Genomic DNA, 24222 nt, shown 5'->3' on the forward strand with positions numbered 1-24222 from the left:
ATTTTTTGTAGTTTTAGCAGAGACGGGGTTTCACCATGTTGACCAGGATGGTCTCGATCTCTTGACCTCGTGATCCACCCGCCTCGGCCTCCCAAAGTGCTGGGATTACAGGCTTGAGCCACCGCGCCCGGCCATACCTGTGTTTCTTACCTTTCTTTGGACACTGTACATCATATGCTATTTCATTAATGACAAGTTTAAAATCATTCATTAGCAAAATATCCATCAAGGTAGAAGCTGAAATCTTGTTGCCATCTGAAAGCAAAACATCATACAAGAATATGTCTTTTAGAACAGTAAGAACCATTTTCTAACACAGAGAAAATTACTAACCCAGGTCTTTACAATGTAATAGTGGACATTTACTTTTTGGGGGGTGTCACCAAACCCAAAGACTATTCCCATTGAGGGGAATCCTGTGTTGCTCTACCTCCCATTTCACTGGATGAAACACAACAGGCAGGCACTCCCTCTCCCACCTTACTGCACATTTCAGCTGTGCTGGAATCCAAGTAATGCCCTTGGTGAAACTGCATCTGTGGAGGGTCATGAAAAAATTCAGGGGAGGTGAAAACCCTTCACAACAATGCCAGAGCAGTGGTGGGTGGCACTGTTGGGGGTGGAGTGTAGGCAGCAGAGCCCATCAGGTGGTTCCTGGGCTAATCTGGTCTCTGTTCCTGTCTTCTCTTAGTTCCTGCCCTCTTCTGAACCTGTCTTCTGTCACTTGCAACAAGAGAGCCTGTTGAGATACTCCTCTGCTTAGCCAGAGTCCATTCTGCTGCTTAACAGCCAAGCTTCTGACTGGCACATGTAGGCATAAGGGTACAACTTTTTAAAAAGCCTGCCTTTCTCTTATTTCTAATTATTAGAGGTAACTGATTTGTGGTGGTTAAAAATTTAGTAGGCTCGTCTCCTTTTAGAGCTTGAAAAAAATGAACAAGCAAACTGTCAAGGAGGTGAGAATAAATGAATGTAATTATGCCTAAGAAATAAGTTTGCATTATATGGTTTATTTTGTGGAGGGGGAGAGAGGCACGAGAAATTCCAATAGTAATTTCAAATATCCTAGGAGTATTTCAGGAAAAAAAAAAATCTTGAAAAATTTTAACCACAGTGTATTTTGCACAGCTTTTCATATAGTCTAGTTTTTGTTATATTTCTGAATCAAACTTTAATGTAATCCAGGTGTTAAGAAAGCAAACTCACTGAAGGATAGGCAAAAAATTGGTACTGGGTAAAGGTTTCTTTTCCTATCATTTTCCCTTCAGAATAGTTCACATATAATTACATGAAATTAAGTCCAGGAAAATGCTGGATGTGTATTTTCAAATCCTGGCCTGGCATTCATTGGGTTACATTCAACCAGAGTGATTTTAGCTCCATTAATATGTGTAATGGCAGGACTACCACTAGTAACATCCGAAGAGCCTGGCTGCTGCCTCCTCTCTGCCTCCCTGTAGTTCTTTTGTTCTAGAAGGCTGCAAATCAAGTCTGCACCTGCGTCTGTTCCTAGAATTTGGCTGTTTGGGTTGCTGTTCATCAGTTGCAGTGAGATCATTTTCCGAAAAATTGCCAAATAATTCAACCCACACAATGGGCAAAACTGTGACAAGCTTAGAACATTCTTTTCAAGCCCAAATTAAATGCAGGCAAATTCCACCCACAGAGTCTGTTTAAAAAAAAAAAAAATCAGCAACACACCAATTGCTTTATCTTTCCAAGTGTCATTTAAAAATTTACATGTAAATTACTTCAAACCAGCTCCTTAAAATCTTACTATAAAAAGGCATCCACTGAATATGATTTCTCAGTTGAAATACTACATTATCCTTTATACAAAGGTATGAATAGCAAAAGATTGACATGAAACATTTTTAAGCACTAGCAACACAGTGTTAAATTTTTCATGTATTCTGGATATCAATTTAAACCTCCAATAAGGTGTTTGCAATCAGTCCAGAGTCCCTTTTCTCTTAAGAGTTCTATTCTCTTTGTGCTGTTTCAAAGCTACTAACTTTATTTTTAGAAATAAGCAGGGCAAAGATCTATCGTTGTTTTAACCTCTCTTATCTCATTCACTTCAATAATAATTGAGTACACACCACCAGGCAAGCACTGCTCAGTGTAATGCCTTCCAACTTCCAGTTTTGCATCTGCCTTCCCCTAGCAGCTCAAAAAGGTGGGTCCTGATCCATGGAAAATACCCACGGACATTCAGTGTTCCTGTGCCTGGGGAGAATGTCTGTCTAGCTCAAGGATGAAATATTAGAAGCCCATTGTGTCATAAGGATAAAATCTTATTCTCTGATCCAGGTTTCAGCAGGAAGAAAGGGCCCCTTCCAGCTAAATCTACAATCCTAAAACAACCTACTTAATAAGTCTTTCCTACCTCTCAGAACTCCTCCTTTCTCCCAGCTCCCTCCTTTGCAGCCACTGTCTAGTAGGCTTCCATCTCAACAGAGTCTCACTCTGTCACCCAGGCTGGATTCAGTGGTGACATCTCGGTCCACTACATCCTCTACCTCCCAGGTTCAGGCGATTCTCCTGCCTCAGACTGCTGAGAAGCTGGGATTACAGGTGGTGCACCACATTGCCCAGCTAATTTTTGTATTTTTAGAAGAGAAAGGGTTTTGTTATGTTGGCCAGGCTGGTTTCAAACCCCTAACCTCAGGTGATCCACCTGCCTTGGCCTTTCAAAGTGCTGGGATTACAGACATGAGCCACTGTTCAGCCCTGAGCTCTCCTCCCTCTACATGACTTCCTCCCTCATTTCCCCCAGGTCTTTGTGCATATGTAACCTTAGCAAGCCCACCCCTGCCCACACACACCTTCCACATTCTGCTTTTTCTTCATAACACTTATTATTTAACATAATACATAATTTATTTATCTTGTTTACCTAAATATGAGCTCCATAAGGGGAGGAGTTTTTATCCCTTTTGTTCTTTGCACTGTCTCTAGCATACAGAACAGTGTCTGGCTTATGTTAGGTGCTCAATAAATATTTGTTGAATGAACCAATTAATCTCCATTCTCCAACTGTTGTATCTATTATTTAATTAATTTGGAACTTGGATAGGGAAAAACAATATTTATTTTCCTTTCAAAACTGCAGCAGAAATCATAAACTTAAATAACTTTATTCTACGCATTTAATATCGTAATAAAATAATGCAAATTTCTTAATTTATCTGTATTTACAGTTTCTATATATTGGGCTAGGGTAAATAATTCTTTATTCTATCTTAGGGGAAGCTGGTCTAAGATCACTTCAGACCATGAGAGCATAAAAGCTATATTCTAAATTTTAAATGTCTAAACGATGCAATACTTCTGGTTTTTTAAAAAATGTATATTCTTTCTATGAACTAATTCTGCCAAAAAACATACTAGACTGTAACTGCTTTATAATAGAAGTGAATGAATTTTTTTGTGTACTTTATTCACTGGCTTATTTTAAATCATTAAAACTGCATTTTGTTTTCTAATTATTCAGATTTTGCTGAGAATTGCACACTAATGCCTGTGCCACTAAGATTTTCTTGAGAAAAACCTTTAAAGCTAAGTTTATAAAATAAGTAACTGAAATTTACATTAAATTTATTCCATTAATTTTTCACTCAATAAAATTAAAACAGTTTTTTAAATAGTGCTGTTGCCTAAAAATGAAAGAGTAAGGACCAACCATTTATTATCTAATGAATTAAACAACATACTTCTTTCTAGAAAAGTAAAGAACCAAAAAAAAAGTTCAGAAGAGAGACAGAAACCCTGGGACAAAGTTGTAAAATATATATATCCATATATACCTGCTGTGAAGATGGCTGCAGTTTTGATACCCTTATCCTCATTGCGCAGGTCCTGAAGGAATGAACCAACTGTTGACAACATTGGTTTGACTACAAATTGACAACGTTCTTTTCTAGATGGCAAGGTAAGTGTTATCAAGGGAAGGCCATGCCTATAATTAACTGCTATTTCTGTTAAAAAAAGAAAAAAAAAAAAAAGAAAGAAAAAGAAAAAAGATAATATAGGAATGAGTAAAATTTAAGGAAAAAAAACTTAAAGTACAAGAATTCTAGAAGAAATGCTCAAACATGAAATTCACAAACCTCTGAAGTCCTATAAAAATCTGTAAATTGTTCCTATAGTGCCTTCATTATACTACAGTTTACATATTCCCTACCACTCTGTAACATTTTGGTGTAGCATGTACCATACTTTATTATCTGCTTAGAGTCTTCCCAGTGGTTGGCATGGTGGCTCATGCCTGTAATCTCAGCACTTTGGGAGGCTCAGGTGGGTGGATCGCCTAAGCCCAGGAGTTTGAGAGCAGTCTGGGCAACATGGCGAAACCCCATCTCTACAAAATATGCAAAAATTAATCTGGCACGGTGGTGTGCGCCTGTAATTGCAGTTACTTAAGAGGCTAAACTGGGAGGATGGTTTCAGCCTGGGAAGCAGAAGTTGCAGTGAGCCGAGATTGTGCCAGTGCACTCCAGCTGGGGTGACAGAGCTAGACCCTGATTAAATTGAAAAAGAAAAAGAAAGTCTTCCCAGGTAAACAGTTAAGTTCTAGTTAAGTTCTTGAGGACAGAAACAACTTTTTTTTCTTTCTTTTTTGTTCCCCCCCACAACTCCCCTTTCTTTTTGAGACCAGGTCTTGCTCTGTTGCCCAGACTAGAGTGGGACGATAATGGCTCACTGCAGCCTCCATTTGGGCTCAAGCAATCTTCCCAACTCAGCCTCCTGGGTAGCTGGGACTATAGGCATGTGCCACCATGCCTGGCTAATTTTTGTATTTTTTGTAGAGATGGGGTTTTGCTTTGTTGGCCAGGCTGGTCCCAAACTCCTGAGCTCAAGGGATCTGTCCGCCTTGGCTTCCCAAAGTGCTGGGATTACAGGTGACTGTGCCCACCCAACTATTTCTTATCATCTCTAACTCTTTTGATTGCTGAGGTGGACATTTGACAAAAGACAGCAGCTATATTACAGGTGAAAGTGAACCCAATCAGGGGGTGGGGTGGGATGCAGATAGTGGAAGACGATCTATTCTGCTCAAAACTTGAAGCTCTTTATTTAGAAGAAAGGAAAACAATTAACATATGAATCAAATGATAAGAAAGCTTACCATCAGGTGGCACCACTGTACTATAATGGTGTGACTGGTAGTATTTCAGATTTCCACATAGCTTCACACACAAAACCTACAAGAAGGAAAGATTAGTTTGTTTTTTTAAAAAAGAGTGGGAAAGATGAAATAAGTGTGTTTATTTTACCAGAAGATTCTTCTTAATACTATATGAAAAGCACAATGAAAAACTCAACTTGTCACGCATCCCAGGGGGGACCTTGGCAAGCTCACTGAACCTTCCCACCTGTATGCTTGCCTGCTACTACGTATGCTGTAGCAGTAACACATGGGACGTGGTCCTCAAACTGGAGTACGAGGCCCCCTGAAAATCCCAGAGTTCTGTGAAAAGTTTTACGCTCAGTATTTTCTTTCAGGTAATAATCAAAAACAAATGGATACAAGTACATACAGTCTAGGCCGGGCGTGGTGGCTCACCCCTGTAATCCAAGCGTGATTGGATTACAGGTAATCTCCCACCACTTTGGAGGCCAAGGCAGGTGGATCACCTGAGCCCGGGAGTTGAAGACCGGCCTGACCAACATGGTAAAACCCCATCTTTATTATAAAAAAAAAAAAAAAAAAAAAGTATATACAGTCTAGATACATGAGATTCTCAATATGTGGTCCCCAGACCAGAAGCATCAGCAACCACTCGGGGCTTATTAAAAATGCAGAGTCACAGATTCAGACCAAACTTACTAAATTATAATCTGCATTTTAACAAGATCCTCAGATGAGTCACATGCACATTAGAGTTCACACTGCTCTGTGCTGTCTACCATGGTAAACACTAGTTAAATGTGGCTATTTAAATTAGTTTAAATTATGTACAGGTGGAGCACAAAGACTCAAGCCTCTAATCCCACCACTTTGTGAGGCCGAAGCAGGAGGATTGCTTGAGCTCAGGAGTTTAAGACCAGCCTGCCCAATATAGTGAGACCCTGTCTTCTAAGAACAGCAACCACAAAAAATTATGTACATAAACATTCAGAATCTCAGTCACCTTTGCCACATTTCAAGTGCTCAAAAGCTCCATATGCCTACTGGCTATCTCACTGAAAAGCAAAAGCACAAGAATAGGATATTTCTATCATCATAGAAAGTTCTACTGGACAGCAGTGCTGAGTCTACAACATCTGAATGGCCACCTCACCATGGAACATGTTTTGGGGGCTTGCATTGGTGTTTGTGTTTACACAATTGCATTGGTGCTTAATGAAGACCTAATGATATCGTGGTGTACTGTGTGAACAAAGATACTATGGGAGTCGAAAGAACGGGCATTGAGGAATTGGTTCATAGGCATTTGGAACTCAAAAGGACTTGTGCCAGAGAAATTAGTACCAAAGTCACAACATGGTGGCTGTACACTGATCCATAATTTTTTTTTTTTTTTTTTTGATACGGAGTCTCCCTCTATTGCACATGCTGGAGTGCAGTGGAACGGTCTCGGGTCACTGCAACCTCCGCCTCCCAGGTTCAAGCGATTCTCCTGCCTCAGTCTCCCCAGTAGCTGGGATTACAGGCACCCGCCACTACACCTAGCTAATTTTTGTATTTTTGTTAGCGACAAGGTTTCACTACATTGGCCACATTGGTCTCAAACTCCTGACCTCAAGTCATCTGCCTTCCTTGGCCTTTCAATGTGCTGGGATTACAGGTGTGAGGCACTGAGCTCGGCCCTGATCCATATTTTTGCATGCATCACCTTACAGTAGTTTATTAACAAGTTTGCCAGTAATTGTGCAATAAATAATTCTTTTATAAATTGCATTTAAAAATTTTTCAGGATTTGAGGGTACACTATTAAAATAAAAATTACACCTGTAATCCCAGGGCAGGTAGATAACCTGAGGTCAGAAGTTTGAGACCAGCCTGATCAACATGGTGAAACCCCGTCTCTACTAAATACAAAAAATTGGCCAGGTGTGTTGGCTCACGCCTGTAATCCCAGCTACTTGGGAGGCTACAGCAGGAGAATCGCTTTGAACTTGGGAGGTGGAGGTTGCAGTGAGCCAAGATTGTGCCATTGCACTCCAGCCTGGGCAAAAAGAGTAAAACTCCATCTCAAAATAAATAACTAAAATAAAATAATAAATCAGCAGTTAAAAGTGTGCTCACTGTTTCAAAAAAATAAAGATGACATTGACCCAAATGACACTCCATTATGCTCGAAATTAAAAGAATCTCATCAAATAAGTGAAACAAAACATTCAAATACGTATTTTAGTATTAAATACAACATCATCTTTTACAATAAGGCTGTTCACTTGAGATTTCTTTTTTTTTTTTTTTTTTTTTTTGAGACAGAGTCTCTGTTGCCCAGGCTGGAGTACAGTGGCACGGTCTTGGCTCATTGCAACCTCCAACTCATGGGTTCAAGCAATTCTCCTACCTCAGTCTCCTGAGTAGCTGAGGTGCCTGCCACCATACCTGGCCAATTTTTTGTATTTATAGTAGAGACAGGGTTTCACCATGTTGGCCAGGCTGGTCTCGAACTCTTGACCTCAAGTGATCTGCCTGCCTCAACCTCCCAAAGTGTTGCAGCTATAGGTATAAGCAACCACATCTGGCCAGAGCTTTATTTCTAAAAATGTAGCTCACTACTAAGATGAGAAGAAAAAGGCAGATGATGTCTTAAAATAGATGCAAATCTCAATAAAAAATATAGGTAGACGTTCTCCAAATGTGGATAATGGATATTACAATACTGTCTACTACTTTTAGCAAAACTACATAAAAATGAGATAAAATGTATCCACTTGAAGACACATCAGAATTCTCTATCAAAATACTTCTATAAAAATATTTAATGAGACAATTTTCCATGCATAAAAATCAAATACAGGAAGGTAGGGAGTAGGCTGGGCATGATGGCTCATGCCCATAATCCCAGCACTTTGGGAGGCCGAGGCAGATGGATTGCTTGAGCCCAGAAGTTCGAGACTAGCCTTGGTAACATGGTGAAACCCTGTTTCCACAAAAAATACAAAAAACAGTTAGTCTGCCATGGAGGTGCATGCCTATAGTCCCAGCTACTTGGGAGGCTGAGGCAGGAGGAGGAGGCTACAATGAACCAAGATCACAGCTACTGCACCCCAGCCTGGGCCACAGAGGGAGACCCTGTCTCACAAAAAAAAAAAAAAAAAAAAAAAAAAAAAAAAAAAAGGAGCCCGTTTACTTCACTATAATCCTCCAAGTCTCCCCAGAGGTAACCACGGCTAGTAGTTTGGTGTGTATCCTTCCAGATTTTTTTTCTACACATTACCAAATTTTATGCTAGAGTCTGAACAATGGTAAAGACAGTTTATAAGTCAGGTTCCTAAATGCCATTGGTGATAATTTAGTGATCACAAAGTATCATTTAATATACTGATAAAATTTCAGATGTACTACTGAAGAAGTAACTGTAAAGAGGCATCCATACAACAACCAGAAGATGCTGAAAGAAGGCAGAGCGGGCAGAGAAAAACAGCAGGGCTTTCTCAAGCTTTTGCATGCCTAAGAATCACCTGGAAGCTTTGTTAAAAACACAGATTCCTGAACCCCCACACACAGAGATTTTTAATCTAAAAGGTCAGTTTATATTTGCTTTATTTTTTTTTTTTTTTGAGACGGAGTTTCACTCATGTTACCCAGGCTGGAGTGCAATGGCGCGATCTCGGCTCACCGCAACCTCCGCCTCCCGGGTTCAGGCAATTCTCCTGCCTCAGCCTCCAGAGTAGCTGGGATTACAGGCACGCACCACCATGCCCGGCTAATTTTTTGTATTTTTAGTAGAGACGGGGTTTCACCATGTTGACCAGGATGGTTTCGATCTCTTGACCTCGTGATCCACCCACCTCAGCCTCCCAAAGTGCTGGGATTATAGGCTTGAGCCACCGCGCCCGGCCTATATTTGCATTTTTAATAAATTCCAGAGGTAAACTGAAGTTTCAAGTATGAGGACCACACTTTGAGAAGCCGGGCTTTAGTCAACCTCTCCCCAACTCACACCACCACACACATAGGCTGCCACTCCAGGCTTCAGGGCACCATGCTAAATTTCTGCATAGAATCATCCTGAATTCCAAATTTTAGTGCCTGGTCAAGTGTTACGTCTTTAAATGGAATGTGGTATCAGGACAAAAGATGATTTGGGCTTCTCTTTAATCATAGCAACAGAGCACTTTTGTTCCTGACCATAGAGCTCCTGTATCCCTTGGAATTTCCTAGGCGATTAAAATCACAGAGATTGGAGTCTCTGTGGTTCTAATGAGGTAACTCTTGGTGGGATGCTAGATGGCTTCAGGATGGGACTGGACACCAGAAAGATCAAACCTTGATTAGAAGCCGAGAATGTTCAGCCCCATCTTCTCAGCCTCCAGGGAGGGGATAGAGGCTGGAGATTGAGTTAACAAATCTATTATACCCACATGATGAAACCTCCATGAAAGTCCCTAAACGATGGGTTCAGGGAATTATCAGGTTGGTGAATGTAACCACATGCTGGGAGGGTGACACAACCTAACTTCATGAGACAGAAGCTTCTGGGCTCAGGACCTCCAAACAGAGAAAACTTATGTTCACACAAACTGTACCTTGCTTTATCTCTTAATCCAACTATTTATCTATATCCTTTAGAATATCCTTACAATAAACTAGTAAGCATAAGTAAAGTGTTCCCCTGAGTTTTATGAGCCATTTTAGTAAATCACTGAGGTTGAGGATGTTGTAAGTAAAATTTCGATGCCGCAAAAGAAATAGCACTACAAGATAAATCCTCTCAGCAAGGCAGTTACTTCTATAGAAGGGTGCAGTGTACAGATGGAGCAATGGTGCCCATATGCTCGGACAAGGGGGAAAGGGATACTTATGCCTGATGGGGACGTCCCTACTGTTGTGTCATTCCCCTATTGGCTAGGGTTAGAACGCACAAGCTAGACTAATCCTGACTGGCTATTTTAAAGAGAGCAGGGGTCCGAGCTGGAGTGCCAGGGTAGGTGTTTTGGTGGCAAGGATGGTTACAGGTGGGTCAGAGCAGGTAGCCGGGGTGACCTAGGTCAAAGAAAGTGACTGGAGCAGATGACAGGGTGAGTCAGGATGGAGCCAGGGGCTGGGGGAACAGATGTGAACTACTGATTACAACTGGTGGAAAAGGTTGTTTACTGGAATTACAAGGAAGTTAAACTTTAAAACATAGAATTAAAGAATAAGAGAGCTGAACATACTGACATTGATTCTTTGAAGAGAAACTTGGGGTTCACCATAACAAGGAGGGGGTCATGGGAACCCCTGATTTATAGTCTCCTGTGAGAAATATTAGAGGCCTAGGACTTATAATTGGCATCTTAAGTGGCGCAATCTTGTGGGACTAAGTTGTTAACTTGTGGGATCTGATGTTAACTCCAATTAGATAGTGTCAGTATTGATTTAAATTGTAGGACACCCAGATGGTGTTTTAAAAGTTGGAGAACTGGTTGTTGGTATGAGGAAAATACCCACACATGTGCTGTCAAAAGTTTTCTGTGGGTAGAAACAGATCATAGTAACCCGTATGAGCATTGTGAATTTACCTGTTTCTGAAAATTATCTTGTAGTAGTCTAAAACAAGAAGTAACTGAAAGTTTGACATTCTGTTGGTAGGAGACACTAAAAGTGGCCCATGTCTAGATCAAGCTAAGCCTTCTAGTGATTTAAGAACTTGATCTATGACATATTTTTCTTTCCTGAAACAGAGTCTTACTCTGTCACCCAGACCGGAATGCAATGGCACAACCTCTGCCTCCCGGGCTCAAGCAATTCTCCTGTCTCAGCCTCCTGAGTAGCTGTGATTACAGGTGCCCACCACCACGTCCAGCTAATTTTTGTATTTTTAATACAGATGGGGTTTTACCATGTTGGCCAGATTGGTTTTGAACTCCTGACCTCAAATGATCCATCTGCTCGGCCTCTCAAAGTTCTGGGATTACAGGTATGAGCCACTGCAGCTGGCCGATCTATGATATCTTAAGTATCACCATAACGTCCAGAGCAGTGACCTTGTGCTGGTAACGTAAGAGCTGGCTTAGGCCACAGGAATCCAGTTGGGGGCAATATGAAATTTAACTAGACAGAAAAGGGCAAGTGCAGAAAGAAGGATAAATTCCTACTTAGAATCTGTAATCCAAAATTCTAATACATGAGGAATTACATGCTAAGAAAAAAAAATTATTTTGAAGAATAATTTACTTTAGAGAAAAATAAGAGAATCATGCAAAACTGATGTTAACATAAATTATATTTGGGATCTTCAAAAAGATAAAAGGAGTAACTGGCTTCCAGAAAATGAACAAGAAATTATGATACTAAAGTTAGTAGAAACAAAAATGAGGGACTATGAATAACTAATTAGAATTCCTAGAAATGAAAAAGTCTATGTATATGTAAAAAGGCCAGCTTAGGCTGGGCACAATGGCTCATGCCTGTAATCCCAGTACTTTGGGAGGGCGAGGCAGATGGATCACCTGACATCAAGAGTTCAAGACCAGCCTCACCAACATGGTGAAACCCTGTCTCCACTAAAAACACAAAATTAGCTGGATATAATGATGCATGCCTGTAATCCCAGTTACTCAGGTGGCTGACGCAAGAGAATTGCTTGAACCCAGGAGGTAGAGGTCGCAATAAGCCAAGATTGTGGCCCACTCAATAGCCTAGACAAATTCTAGTATGAATAAAGTCAATAGAAAAGAAAATGAATTGGACAATAACTCTCCTAGGTGCCACACAGACATAGAAACTCTAAGAAAACAAAAAGCAATTAATTCTCATACATCACTGGCAAGAATGTAAAATGGTACAATTATTCTGGAAAACATTTGGCAGTTCACACGTATATGTAACCCACAATCCCACTCTAGCTTTTTACCCTAGAGAAATAAAAGCTAATGGTCATACGACTTGTACAAATGCCATTTCATTTCCTCCCACTAGAGTGCATACTCCCTAGGAGCAGGCAGGGACTTGGTCTGGTTCACTGCTGCATCCCCAGCACCTAGAATAGCGCCTGACACATAATAGGACCTCAATAAATACATGTTACATGAACACAGGAATGTTTTCAAGATGCTATGAAAATAATTGCCAACCTAGAATATTATACTCAGGAAAATTACTTCAGGCTCGCTATGATTTGAATGTGTCCTCCAAAGTTCATGTATTGAAAACCTAATGCCCAATGCAACCATGTTGGGAGGTGGGGTCTAATGGGAGGTGTTTAGGTCATGAGGGCTCCACCCTCATGAATGGATTGATGCCAATTATAAAAAGGCCTGAGGCTGTGGGTTTGATTGATCTTTCTTTTTCCCTTTCTTGCCCTTCCACCTTCTGCCATGGGATAATGCAGCAAGAAGAACCTGACCAGATGTGACCTCTCAATCTCTGACTTTCCAGCCTCCAGAACTATGAACTAAATACATTTCTGTTCATTATTAATTACCCAGTCTATGGTTCTTGTTACAACAGTACAAAACAGATTGCAGCAAGGCTGAAAGAAATGAGTTTTTTAGGTATATCCAAGATCATGGCTTCTTTCCACAGATTTTGCGAAAGAACTTCTTCAGGAACAAGAGAACTAAACCCAAGTGGAAGCTGAATACAACACTATTATGAGCTGAACTGTGCCCCAGCCCCTGCAAATTCATATATTGAAGTCTTAACCCCTAGTACCTCAGAATGTGACTGTACTTTAAAGAGGTTATTAGGTTAAAATGAGATCATTAGTGTAGCTCCTAATCCAATATAGCTGGTGTCTTTACAAGAAGAGGTGATTTGGACAGATATGTACACTGAGAAGAAAGACTGTGTAAGAACACAGGGAGAAGACAGCCATGTACAAGCCAAGTAGAGAGAAACCACTGAGCCAACACCTTGGACTTTAACTTCTGGCCTACAGAAGAGTGGCAAGGAGGGTGTCCAAACAGTGGAGGAGCAATTAGTGTGGGTGTCATAGCCCGAATGGGATGAAGAGGGCCTCTGCATGGAAAATAGGCTCAAACAAAAGTGCTGGAGCTCAACCGGGGTAAGAAAGCCATCTCTGCAGGGGAAGGAGTGCTGGTGGAGCTTGGGAGACTGTCACATACAGAAGACTGACCAAAAAAGAAAATATATCAAGAATGATGGAAGCCAGATTTATGCTGTCCAAGAATAGAACTATAATTATGGAAAAGGACTAGAATAAACCCTGTAGTGTTAGATTGGAGCTGAAAGTACTGGTATGAAATCATGGTTTTTAATATGTAAAAATATAAAGAAACATAAATAAAAATCAATTTAAAACTTTTAAAAGATGCAAATGTTTCAAGTATGTGTGTGTATAAATTTTAAATTTTACACATTTATTTTTATATTTACATATATGTAGATATATATGTATATGTATATTCTGTCTTTCTGAGAGAGCCTAAGAGCAGTGACACCCCTAATAATAAACATCCAGCATCCAAATCTTGGCACCAAATATATGCTTACCTAAGAAGAACCAAGGCTCTTTGGAGAAATGGCTAATTCTAGGGCTGAGCATGGAAAGGACAAAATGAACCTAAAGCATCTCGCTATACTATAAAGCAAGGAAGTGTTCAATGAATGATGGGAGACTTTACCAAAAGAACCCAGAAGGCAGGTCGAAGGGGGTTCTGATGGTTAAATCTGGAACAATTTTTAGCATTAAATAATGATAGGAACAAATTATAATCCATTGAAGGAGATTAAAAAAAAAAACCATGAGTGTATTCTGATATAATTAAGTGAATAAAGTTTAATAAGTAATCAGATATTTACAGTTTTAAAATGCCTCCACACAAAAGCATTAATCCCAAAGAAAAAATAACTTCAAAGGGAAGACGCCTGGCAGGTATCATCTTAAATGATCAAAATTAATATTATCAGTAATGGGGTGAGTTGAAATCATGCAATGAGAATATATGGTATGCTTTTGTGATACTCCTGACGAAAATGCTATATAATCTGAAGCAAATCACAAGGAAATATCAGACAAACCCAAAAAGGCATTCTACAAAATAATTGTAATATTTGAAAGAGTCAAATAATGAATGTCAAAGAATGTTGTACTGATCCAGAATGGAAGAGACATGACAGCCAAATTAAACTATGATTCTGAACTTTTGTCAGCAAGGAACATCACTGGGAAAATTGGCAAGATTTTAATGAGGTCTAAAAATTACATGGTGGTAATGTATTAACAGTAATTTTCTGATTTTGATGGTTGTTGTTAAAATGGAGAATGTTCTTATATTTCAGGGGAACTGGCATCAGGTCAGCAATGCATACTCCAATAGTTCAGAAACAAAACATTCTTCCTACTGCAGTCACAACTTTTCTATATGTTTGAGACTGTTTCAAAATCACACAATTCTAAGAGACCGGTAGGCAGAAGTAAAAAAATTAATAATTCAAAAAATAATAGGTTTAGAAAAACACAAAAATTACCATATCAAGAGATAAGTGATTAATAAGAAGGAGTCAAATATTAAATAGAACTTTTTTTGCATGCCAGTAGGAAACTGTGGTTACTTGGGAAATTGAAAACAAAAAAAATTTTAAAGCAAAGAAACTCCTGTATAAGATTTTATTTAGAAACTCCAAGAACATTGACAATCCTCAGACATGTTAGTAAAGCTTAAAAGAGAAACCACCATATCCTACAACAACCCTTTTTAGAGGGTTATTATTAAAATTCTGAAAATCTTACACAAACTCACCACACATGCAGAGCTGAATTTCAAGAATGACTCACCAAAACTTAGGTCCTTCCTTTTAGTTTACACCTCACCTCATAACCCATCTTGGAAAGCCTACCATTCCCTATCAAGGGGGATTTGATAGTTTTGAACAAACAAATGGTAAGAAACAAGTGCGTTGCGTTTTCATGTTCATCCAGTTAACCGAGCTGCCCCTCCATACCACACCTGGGTTCAGATTCCCCACATCAGGCTCCCCTTCTCAAATCTAAGGATTCTCAGGATGAATCCTTAGATTTAAGAAGCATAATGAGTCCTAGCTGGACGCAGTGGCTCATGTATGTAATCCAACACTTTGGGAGGCTGAGGCAGGAGGATTACTTGCGCCCAGGGGTTTAAGACTAGCTTGGGCAACGGGGTGAAACCCTATTTCTATTTTTATTTTAAAAAATAATAAATACAGCTGGGCACATTGGCTCACACCTATAATTCCAGCACTTTGAAAGGCCGAGGCGGGCAGATCACAAGGTCAGGAGTTTGAGACCAGCCTGACCAACATGGTGAAACCCCGTCTCTACTAAAAATACAAAAATTAGCCAGGCATGGTGGCAGGCGCCTGTAATCCCAGCTACTTCGGAGGCTGAGACAGGAGAATCACTTGAATCCGGGAGGTGGAGGTTGCACAAAGCCAAGATTGTGCCATTGCACTCCAGCCTGGGTGACAGAGCAAGACTCCATCTCAAAAGGAAAAAAAAATGTGTGTGTGTGTGTGTGTGTGTGTGTGTAAAATTAATAAATAAATGAGTCATAAGCAGGAAAAATGAAATTAACTCTGTCCCTGACACAATGTGATGAAACTGCAGAACCTGGAAACAAAAAATTCTTAAAACACTTGAAAAAAAAGAGGTTGCCTACAAAGGAAAACGATTACATTTATAAAAGGTGAATTAATAGAGGGCAGAGGCAAAGGAGTATCTTCAAAGTTCTGAGGGGAAATAACAATCAACCTCAATAGCCAGATAAGCTACCACTTTCAACAAAACTGAGACTGAGGGACTAAAACATGTTTACTGAAAGCATTTTGCAGGAAAAAGGAAATCAAACACATAAGAAAACAGGGTGTAAGAAAACTTACACACCATAGGGTATAAAACTAAATGAACAGAAAATCATGTGTGCTTCCAAACCAAGAGAGATAAAAGGGTATAAAAAAATTTAGTCAAATTATGAGAAGACAAGAAAGGAGAAAGAAAATTAGCAAAGGAAAATCAGGATGAACAAAAGGCACAGAGTAAGGTGGTAGCTAGATATCCACATTTGTCTGAAATCACAACAAATGTAAACAGATTAAACTCAACAGTTAAAAGGGCAGATGTTGTTGGATTTATAACAACACAGACTTGAGAGTTTACTACCCATAGGCTCTCATTGAAGGCACTACTCTAAGTTGTAGTGAACAAAATGTAACAGAAAGAGGGAATAAGAATGCATGAGAAATACTGAACAAGAAAATTGGTAAAATATATGCATAAAATGAATAAAAACTACATCATTTTAAATGTTGTTTTCTGGGCCACTTAATGTAGAGTACTTCTGTACTCTATAGAAACAAGAAACTCTTCTGTGTAGCAAGAAAAATGGTGCTTTTGGGGTTAGGTTGCTTTATAAACTCCTCAGTTAAATCGTTGTTTGGCTTTGAAGCTTGTCATTGGGTTCATTAGTTTTACATCCTGTGGTGCATCATGATCTTTTGTAAAGAACCTCACACTGAGCTCCAAGCTTTAATGATTTTTTTCTTCTCTGTACAAAAAAAAAAAAAAATCAACTGCTAGATAGGAGCTCTCTGTTGAACACTTACTTGCCTCTAGATCTATCTATCTCCCCCTAACAAAAATTACATTTTGTAGCACAGATTAAGCAGTTAATATTTCAGTCTCTCTCAAGTACTATGTGAATCATCACTGTGAAAATAAATTTTTCCTTCCGGTCTGGACAGTACAAGAAGAGCAGTTAATCCACAACATGATTTAAACAGAACAGAAACAGAATATGTATGGCATTTGCTAATACAGAACAGAAACAGAAGTAATATACATTTGGCTAGTAGCCAACAATAACATCCACATATTGAAATTTCTCAACCAGCTCCCTCAGCCAGGCCACATTTACATCCCTCTGAGAACTAGGCATTTAAAAGTCAGTCATCCCTTCAGAACTGATCTCAGCAGGACCTCTGAAATTATTTTCTTGTATAAATACATTTTCCCCCTTCTCTCTCTCCTTCCCTCCATTCCTTTCGACAGGACATTGTTTTTGAAAGCAGATGATGAAGGACTACAACCCAGAGAAAAGATGTTAGACGAATTTTCCTGTCCTACTGTGGTCTGTTAGAAAACAATATTGAAATATTTATATATTGGCTTAAAAATACATTATTTATAATTAATAAACTTTTTCAACATCATTGTGTGAATGCAGTTTCTTAAGATCTGTTTGTAATATAAATCTCTAGTACTTTTTCCTCTAGTTCAGATCCATTATGCCTGGAAGCCTTCTTTTATATGGTTTTCCACAGTGTGGAAGCTGGTTTTAACAGCTACTACTGCTATCTGCCCAGCACCCCTTCCTTAAACTGTCCCAACAGGTGCGGACAAACAATAACATGGGCAGTGCAGTTCTACGTCCCTTTACCAGAAGGTGGTGGTTCAGTGGCACATTTAAGAGGGTGGGGGCTCCTAACTATTAATACAATTCAGTTGTAACTACTGGTACAACCTCTACCAGTTGATTTTAAGGAATATTAACTTAGGATAACTCTTAACTTCCTAGTTCTAATGATTAGCAGTGGAGCCAGTTTATCAAGAAAAAGAATAAAGGAGAGGATCAGGTTTACAGAGGAATAAGAAAGAGGTCAGTTCAAAGAATGCTGAGTTTGAGGTGCCTGGGAACTATCGCAGTGAAGACATCTGTTAGACATGTGTGGGAGTTGAGTATCAAGAGGGAGGCTTTTTGCTCCAGGAATGCTGAAGTGTGTGTTATTGTTTGATTCCAAACCTTATAAAGATTTGCTTGTTTGGGTTCAGACTACTACTAACCTGGGATTATGTTGAGAAAAACAACATGAAAAAGTTTGATAACACATTATCAGGATCCTAAAGCTATTCATAAGTTATGGTCTCACATCATTCCACAATTTATCCAAAAGAAATAAAAATGCAAACAAAGATTTATGTACAAAGATGTTTAGAAGCAATTTGGGTGTAATGGTGAAAAACTGCATACAATGCATAGAAAATAAACTACAAAGTATACATCAATGTTAACTGTTAGATGACACCATTATTGATTTATTTTCTCCTTTTTGCATGCCTGTGATTTACACATTTTCTAAAATGAGAATGTATTCCTTTCTAATGAGGAAAAATGAAATTGGAAATAGTATATAAGATGGAAATGCCCAAAACCAGGTAAACAGTAAATTCTGTTATATCCATAGGACAAGATGTGATAGTTATTCAAATTAATTTGCTTATGAAAAGTTTTTAATGAGATGGGTATATGTTTAGAAAATGTTAGTAATTAGCTCTTAGTTGACTATAACAATGTGAGCATATCCATCTATAAAAAGATTGGCATAAAAAGTCAGGAGTTAGAGGGATTGTGGCTGCTTGTTTTCTGTCTTCTCTATTTTCCAAGTTTTCCACAATGATTTTTTCTTTTTTAATGGATGAGAGGTTTTAATGCTGCCCAGGCTGTCCTCGGATGTATAGCCTTGCCTCCTCCAAGCGCAAGAGCATTGGACTGCAGACCAACAGGCCACAATGACTTTAATTACATTTATTTCCTTCATGTTTTTATTTAGTTTTCTGTTTTGTAGTATTTTGCTCCTTTCACTACTTTCCTGGAAAAAGTTTGTCCTATTTATTTTCTACCACTTTAGAAAGTATACACATACTCTATTGACTAAACTATACTAACATACACACATATTTAACTATAACTTTTCTAACAAAGCCTCGATTTTTTATCTTTGCCCCTCTACCGAACATGAAAGACCTTCACATATTCTAAGAATCCACTGAATATACCTAATTTTCTTTAATTGGGCAGCCTCCAAACCAGAATAGGTTCAGAGAGGCTCCCCCAAATCTTGTTTAACATTTTCCCTAAGCAAGTTTTACGGTGAATAGTTTATTTACCAACGTGTTTTACAGCTTTAGTTTGTATTTGTTTGCTAGGGCTGCCGTAACAATATACCACAGATTGAATGGCTTAAAAACAAGCATCAGTTACTTATAAAATAAATCTGGGCCAGGCACAGTTGATTAATGCTTGTAATCCCAGCACTCTGGGAGGCCAAGGTGGGCGGATCACCTGAGGTCAGGAGTTGGAGACCAGCCTGGCCAACGTGGTGAAACCCCGTCTCTACTAAAAACACAAAAATTAGCTGGGTGTGGTGGTGCATGCCTGTATTCCCAGCTACTCAGGAGCCTGATGCAGGAGAATCCCTTGAATCTGGGAGGCAGAGGTTGCAGTGAGCCAAGATTGTGCCATTTTAACCATTGTACTCCAGCCTGGGAGACAGGGTGAGACTCCATCTCAAAAATAAAATAAAAAAATAAAACAACAAATCTGACCTATTCAAATTTGAATAATACTGTTTCTTTTGGATGTTACAAAATGTTGTTTTCTACATTAAAATCTAGCTGAGAGTACTGTATATCAATAACTCTACCACATACCATTTAACCAAAAATCAGTATGTCAGGGAGTGTGACAAAAAGAACATTCAGTTAAAAAAAATGTCAGTCTTCATCTCTTAAAGGTAGAAATAGCAGCTTTTTGTGATCCAACCTCCTATTCTAGAAGCATTAGAAAAATGTCAAGCATCAAGAAATAGAAAGCATAGCCTAAAAAGAAGTTGAGCTCAAGCAGAAAATAAAAAAGATGCAGCAGCCTGATTTCAAAAGGAAAACAATTTCTAACCTGGGGTGAAGAAAAAATACTGATGTATAATGGACAACAGCAGGGATTAGCATAATTTGCATGATGACTATAAATCAGAGGGTAGCAGTTTAGATTTCTTAGTTGAAAAGCAACAGCTAATACACTGATACAGAAAAATAAATAAAAACAATGTACTTCTAAATATAAGTCTTTTAAGGACAACTTTAATTACCCTGCTACAAAAGCACCACATCTGACACTAATCTCAGTATGAAGCTTTCGAAAATAATATGGTGCTACAATCTGCCCTTTCCATATCCATGAGCGAGAACTCCATTATTCTTGCTGTTTCAAGGCTCACTCAGTCGTATTCCACAGATATCATTAGATCACGTAATTTACTTTAAAAAGATTTAAGACACAAGCTGAAAACCGGGTAACAAAAAGCAACAGACTTGGTTCTCAATATTTGCTTGTTCAAAATTATCAAATTCCCCTTGAAAAGATAAATTCTCATCACCATTCAAGATCTTCAAAATAATACATTTCAAGATCTATAAACAACTCCAAAAATGCAGTCACAATATTTTGTGAAATCAAGACAATTATCTATTTTCCTGAACCAAAGATAATATTTCTTTAGATATGCATCTAGATCATATGATTTGGTATACAAACACACACTATTTAAATGAATACATATATTTATAGTCACAACTTTTATATAAAGCTGAAGTACTTGAATATTTTTGCATGACAAAGGTAGTAATTCCAAACTGGGAAACAAATGGGAACCACATGAAGATACCACATCTGAATTTCTAAAGCACAGAATTCTAAGTCACTATGTACTCTGTTGTAGTGAATACAGAAAACAGAAGATTCCTACACAGGAGATTTGGATATACAGATAACTGATAAACAAAATGGTAGTATATAATGTCTGAAAATACAGGCATACCTCATTTTATTGTGCTTCATCACACTTCACAAATATTGCCTTTTGTACAAATTGAAGGGCTGTGGCAACACCGCTTATAAGCAAGTCTATAAGCACCATTTTTTCTTACAGCATGTGCTCACTTTGTTTCTATGTCACATCTTAGTAATCCTCACAGTATTTGAAACTTTTTCATTACTATTATTCCTGTTATGGTGATCTGTGATCTTTGATGTTACTACTGTAATTGTTTTGGGGCACCAGGGAACATGCCCCTATAGGATGGGGAACTTAATTAACATTGTATGTGTTCTAACTGCTCTGCCAACCTCCCCCTTCCCACTTCCCTCTTCTGGGGCCTCCCTATTCCCTGAGAACAACAATATGGAAATTAAGCCAACTCATAAGGCTACAATGGTCCTTAGGTGTTCAAGGGAAAGGAAGAGTGGCATATCTCTTACTTTAAATCAAAATCTAGAAATAATTAAGCTCAGTGAGGAAGGCATGTCAAAAACTGAGATAGGCTGAAAACTGGACCTCTTGTACTGTTGTATTGGACCGAGCGTAGAAAGTTAGCACCAAGACAAAAGTATGCCAGATTGCAGGGTCATTTATTATGCCGGCGACCACAGAGGACTCCTGTCTCTCCAACCTGTGGCGTCAAAAGGAGGGTGCCAAGACTTTTTATACCCGAAAAACCACCTTGGGAGTGGGGGTGAGGGGCGGGGATGGGGATGAAAAGGTTTCGGACATTCCAAGGGCTAGGGGATTCTGTGATTCACCTCCTGGGCGGAGACGAGGGCGGTGGTCTCCGGACATTCCAAGGTCCAGGGGATTCTGTAATTCACCTCCTGGGCGGAGATGAGGGCAGGGGTCTCCGGACATTCCAAGGGCCAGGGGACTTTTGTCATTCTGTTTGTTACTTCAGTGGTTTATAGAAGTCAAGATAAGCATTTGTTTACACACAGATCTTAGTTATCCTGGGCTGCTTATTTTAGTTATTACTGGTAAGCAAAGGCTAGCAATTCTGGCACAATATCACAGTACCAGTTAACAAGGTAATAAATACAAAGGAGAAATTCTTGAAGAAAATTAAATGTGCTACTCCAATGAACACATGAATGATTAGAAAGTGAAACAGCCTTACTGCTGATATGGAGAAATTCTTAGTGGTTTGGATATCAAACCAGCCACAGCATTCCCTTAATCCAAAGCCGAAGCCAGACCAAGGCCCTAACTCTCTTCAATTTGTAAAGTCTGAGAGAGGGGAGACAGAACTGCAGAAAAAAAGTTGAAAGCTAGTAGAGGTAGGTTTATGAGGTTTAAGGACAGAGGCCATCTCTATTACATAAAAGTGCAAGGTGAAGCAGCAAGTGCTGATATAGAAGTTGGAGCAAGTTATCCAGAAGATGAGGGGTTGCTTCATAGGGATGAGCAATGAAAGTGGTTTCCCGAGATGGAATCTACTCTTGGTGACAACGCTGTAAATTTCACTGAAATAATAATAAAGGATTTAGAATGAATTTAGTTGATAAAGCAGTGGCAGGGTTTGGAGAGACCGACTCCAATTTTGAAAGAAGTTCTTCTATGGGTAAAATGTTATCAAACAGTATCACACACTACAGAGAATCCATCATGAAAGGAATAGTTGATTGATGCAGCAAACTTCATGGTTCTCTTATTTTAAGGAATTGCCACAGCCACTCCAACCTTCAGCAACCACCATCCTGATCAGTCATCAGCCATCAGCACTGAGGCAACACCCTCTAGTAGAAAAAAGATTATGACTTGATGAAGGCTCAGATGATTGTTAGCATTTTTAGCAATAAAGTATCTTTTTTTTTTTTTTTCTTTTTTAGATGGAGTTTTGCCCTGTAGCCCAGGCTGGAGTGCAGTGGTACGATCTTGACTCACTGCAACCTCCGCCTCCAGGGTCCGGTTCAAGCAATTCTCCTACCTCAGCCTCTCAAGTAGCTGGGATTACAGGCACGAGCCACCATGCCCAGCTGATTTTTCTATTTTTTAGTCAAGATAGGGTTTCATCATGTTGGCCAGTCTGGTCTTGAACTCCTGACCTCGTGATCCACCGGCCTCAGCCTCTCAAAGTGCTGGGATTACAGGCATGAGCCACCATGATTGGCCATAAATGTAACTTTGAGAGAAAGTTTCGCTCTGTTGCCCAGGCCAGAATGCAGTGGCATGATCTCCGTTCACTACAGCCTCAACCTCCTGGGCTCAAGCAATCCTCCTACCTCAGCCTCCCTAGTAATTGGGACTACAGGCATGTGCCACCATGTCCAGCTAATATTCGTATTTTTTGTAGACATGGGGTTTCACCATGTTGCCCAGGTGGGCTCAAGTGATCCTCTTGCCTTGGCCTCCCAAAGTGCTGGGATTACAGGTGTGAGCCACTGGACCCCGCCTATAAACGTAGCTTCAATACGCACTAGGAAACCAAAAAAAATGTTGTGACTCATTTTATTGCAATACTTGCTTTATTGTAGTGGTCTGGAACCAAACAGTCATTTTAAACATTTTTAAAATTTACTTACTTATGTTAATTTTAATGGGTTTTTGGGAACAGGTGGTATTTGGTTACATGAATTAGTTCTTCAGCGGTGATTTCTGAAATTTTGGTGCACTCATTACCCAAGCAGCACTGTACTAAATATATAGTATATATTCCTTCACTCACCTCCCACCCTTTCCCCTGAATCTCCAAAGTCCACTGTATTATTCTTATGCCTTTGTATTCATAGTTTAGCTCTCACTTATGAGAGAAAACATATAATGTTTGGTTTTCAGTTCCTGAGTTACTTCACTTAGAATATTAGTCTACGCTTCCATCCAGGTTGCTGCAAATGCCATTATTTCATTCCTTTTTATGGCTGAGTAGTATTCCACTGTGTGTGTGTGTGTGTGTGTGTGTGTGTGTGTGTGTGTGTGTGTGTGTGTACACACACAAACATTTTCTTTATTCACTTGTTGATTGATGGGCATTTGAGCTGGTTCCATATTTTTGCAATTGCAAATTGTGCTATGATAAACATGCATGTGCAAGTATCTTTTTCATATAATGACTTATTTTTCTCTAGGTAGGTATGTATATAAAATCATTTAGTTGTCAATTAATTCAGCTTTTTTTTTTTTTTTTTGAGACGCAGTTTTGCTCTTGTTGCCCAGGCTGTAGTGCAGTGGTGGGATCTCAGCTCACTGCAACCTCCACCTCCCAGGTTCAAGCAATTCTCCTGCCTCAGCCTCCCAAGTAGCTGGGATTACAGGCATGCACCACCATGCCCGATTGGTCAGGCTGGTCTCGAACTCCCGACGTCAGGTGATCTGCCCACCTTGGCCTCCCAAAGTGCTAGGATTAAAGGCATGAGCCACCGCACCCGGCTATCAGCTAATTTTACTGAACACCTAGTATGCGTTGAGTAGCCTCTTTCAAACTTTAGCTATCAAACCAGCCATTTTTCCCTGCT

General features: G+C 39.4%; 1 protein-coding gene across 2 annotated transcripts in view; it reads right to left on the bottom strand.

Annotated features, from left to right (window-relative positions):
- Positions 1-24222, bottom strand: part of MCUB (mitochondrial calcium uniporter dominant negative subunit beta) — a 124738-nt gene that overhangs the window by 34681 nt on the left and 65835 nt on the right. The window contains exons 2-4 of one of the 2 annotated variants that reach the window (XM_032254783.1): positions 5132-5207; positions 3810-3980; positions 151-255 (exon numbers count right to left, since the gene is read on the bottom strand). In XM_032254783.1, the coding sequence (XP_032110674.1) occupies positions 151-255; positions 3810-3980; positions 5132-5207 (352 nt within the window). The remainder of the gene's footprint in view (positions 1-150; positions 256-3809; positions 3981-5131; positions 5208-24222) is intronic. The other variant, XM_032254784.1, reaches the window with a different exon arrangement.

Source organism: Sapajus apella, unplaced genomic scaffold, assembly GCF_009761245.1.
Source record: "Sapajus apella isolate SASKATOON/1434 unplaced genomic scaffold, GSC_monkey_1.0 scaffold87, whole genome shotgun sequence".
Classification (NCBI taxonomy): Eukaryota; Metazoa; Chordata; class Mammalia; order Primates; family Cebidae; genus Sapajus; species Sapajus apella.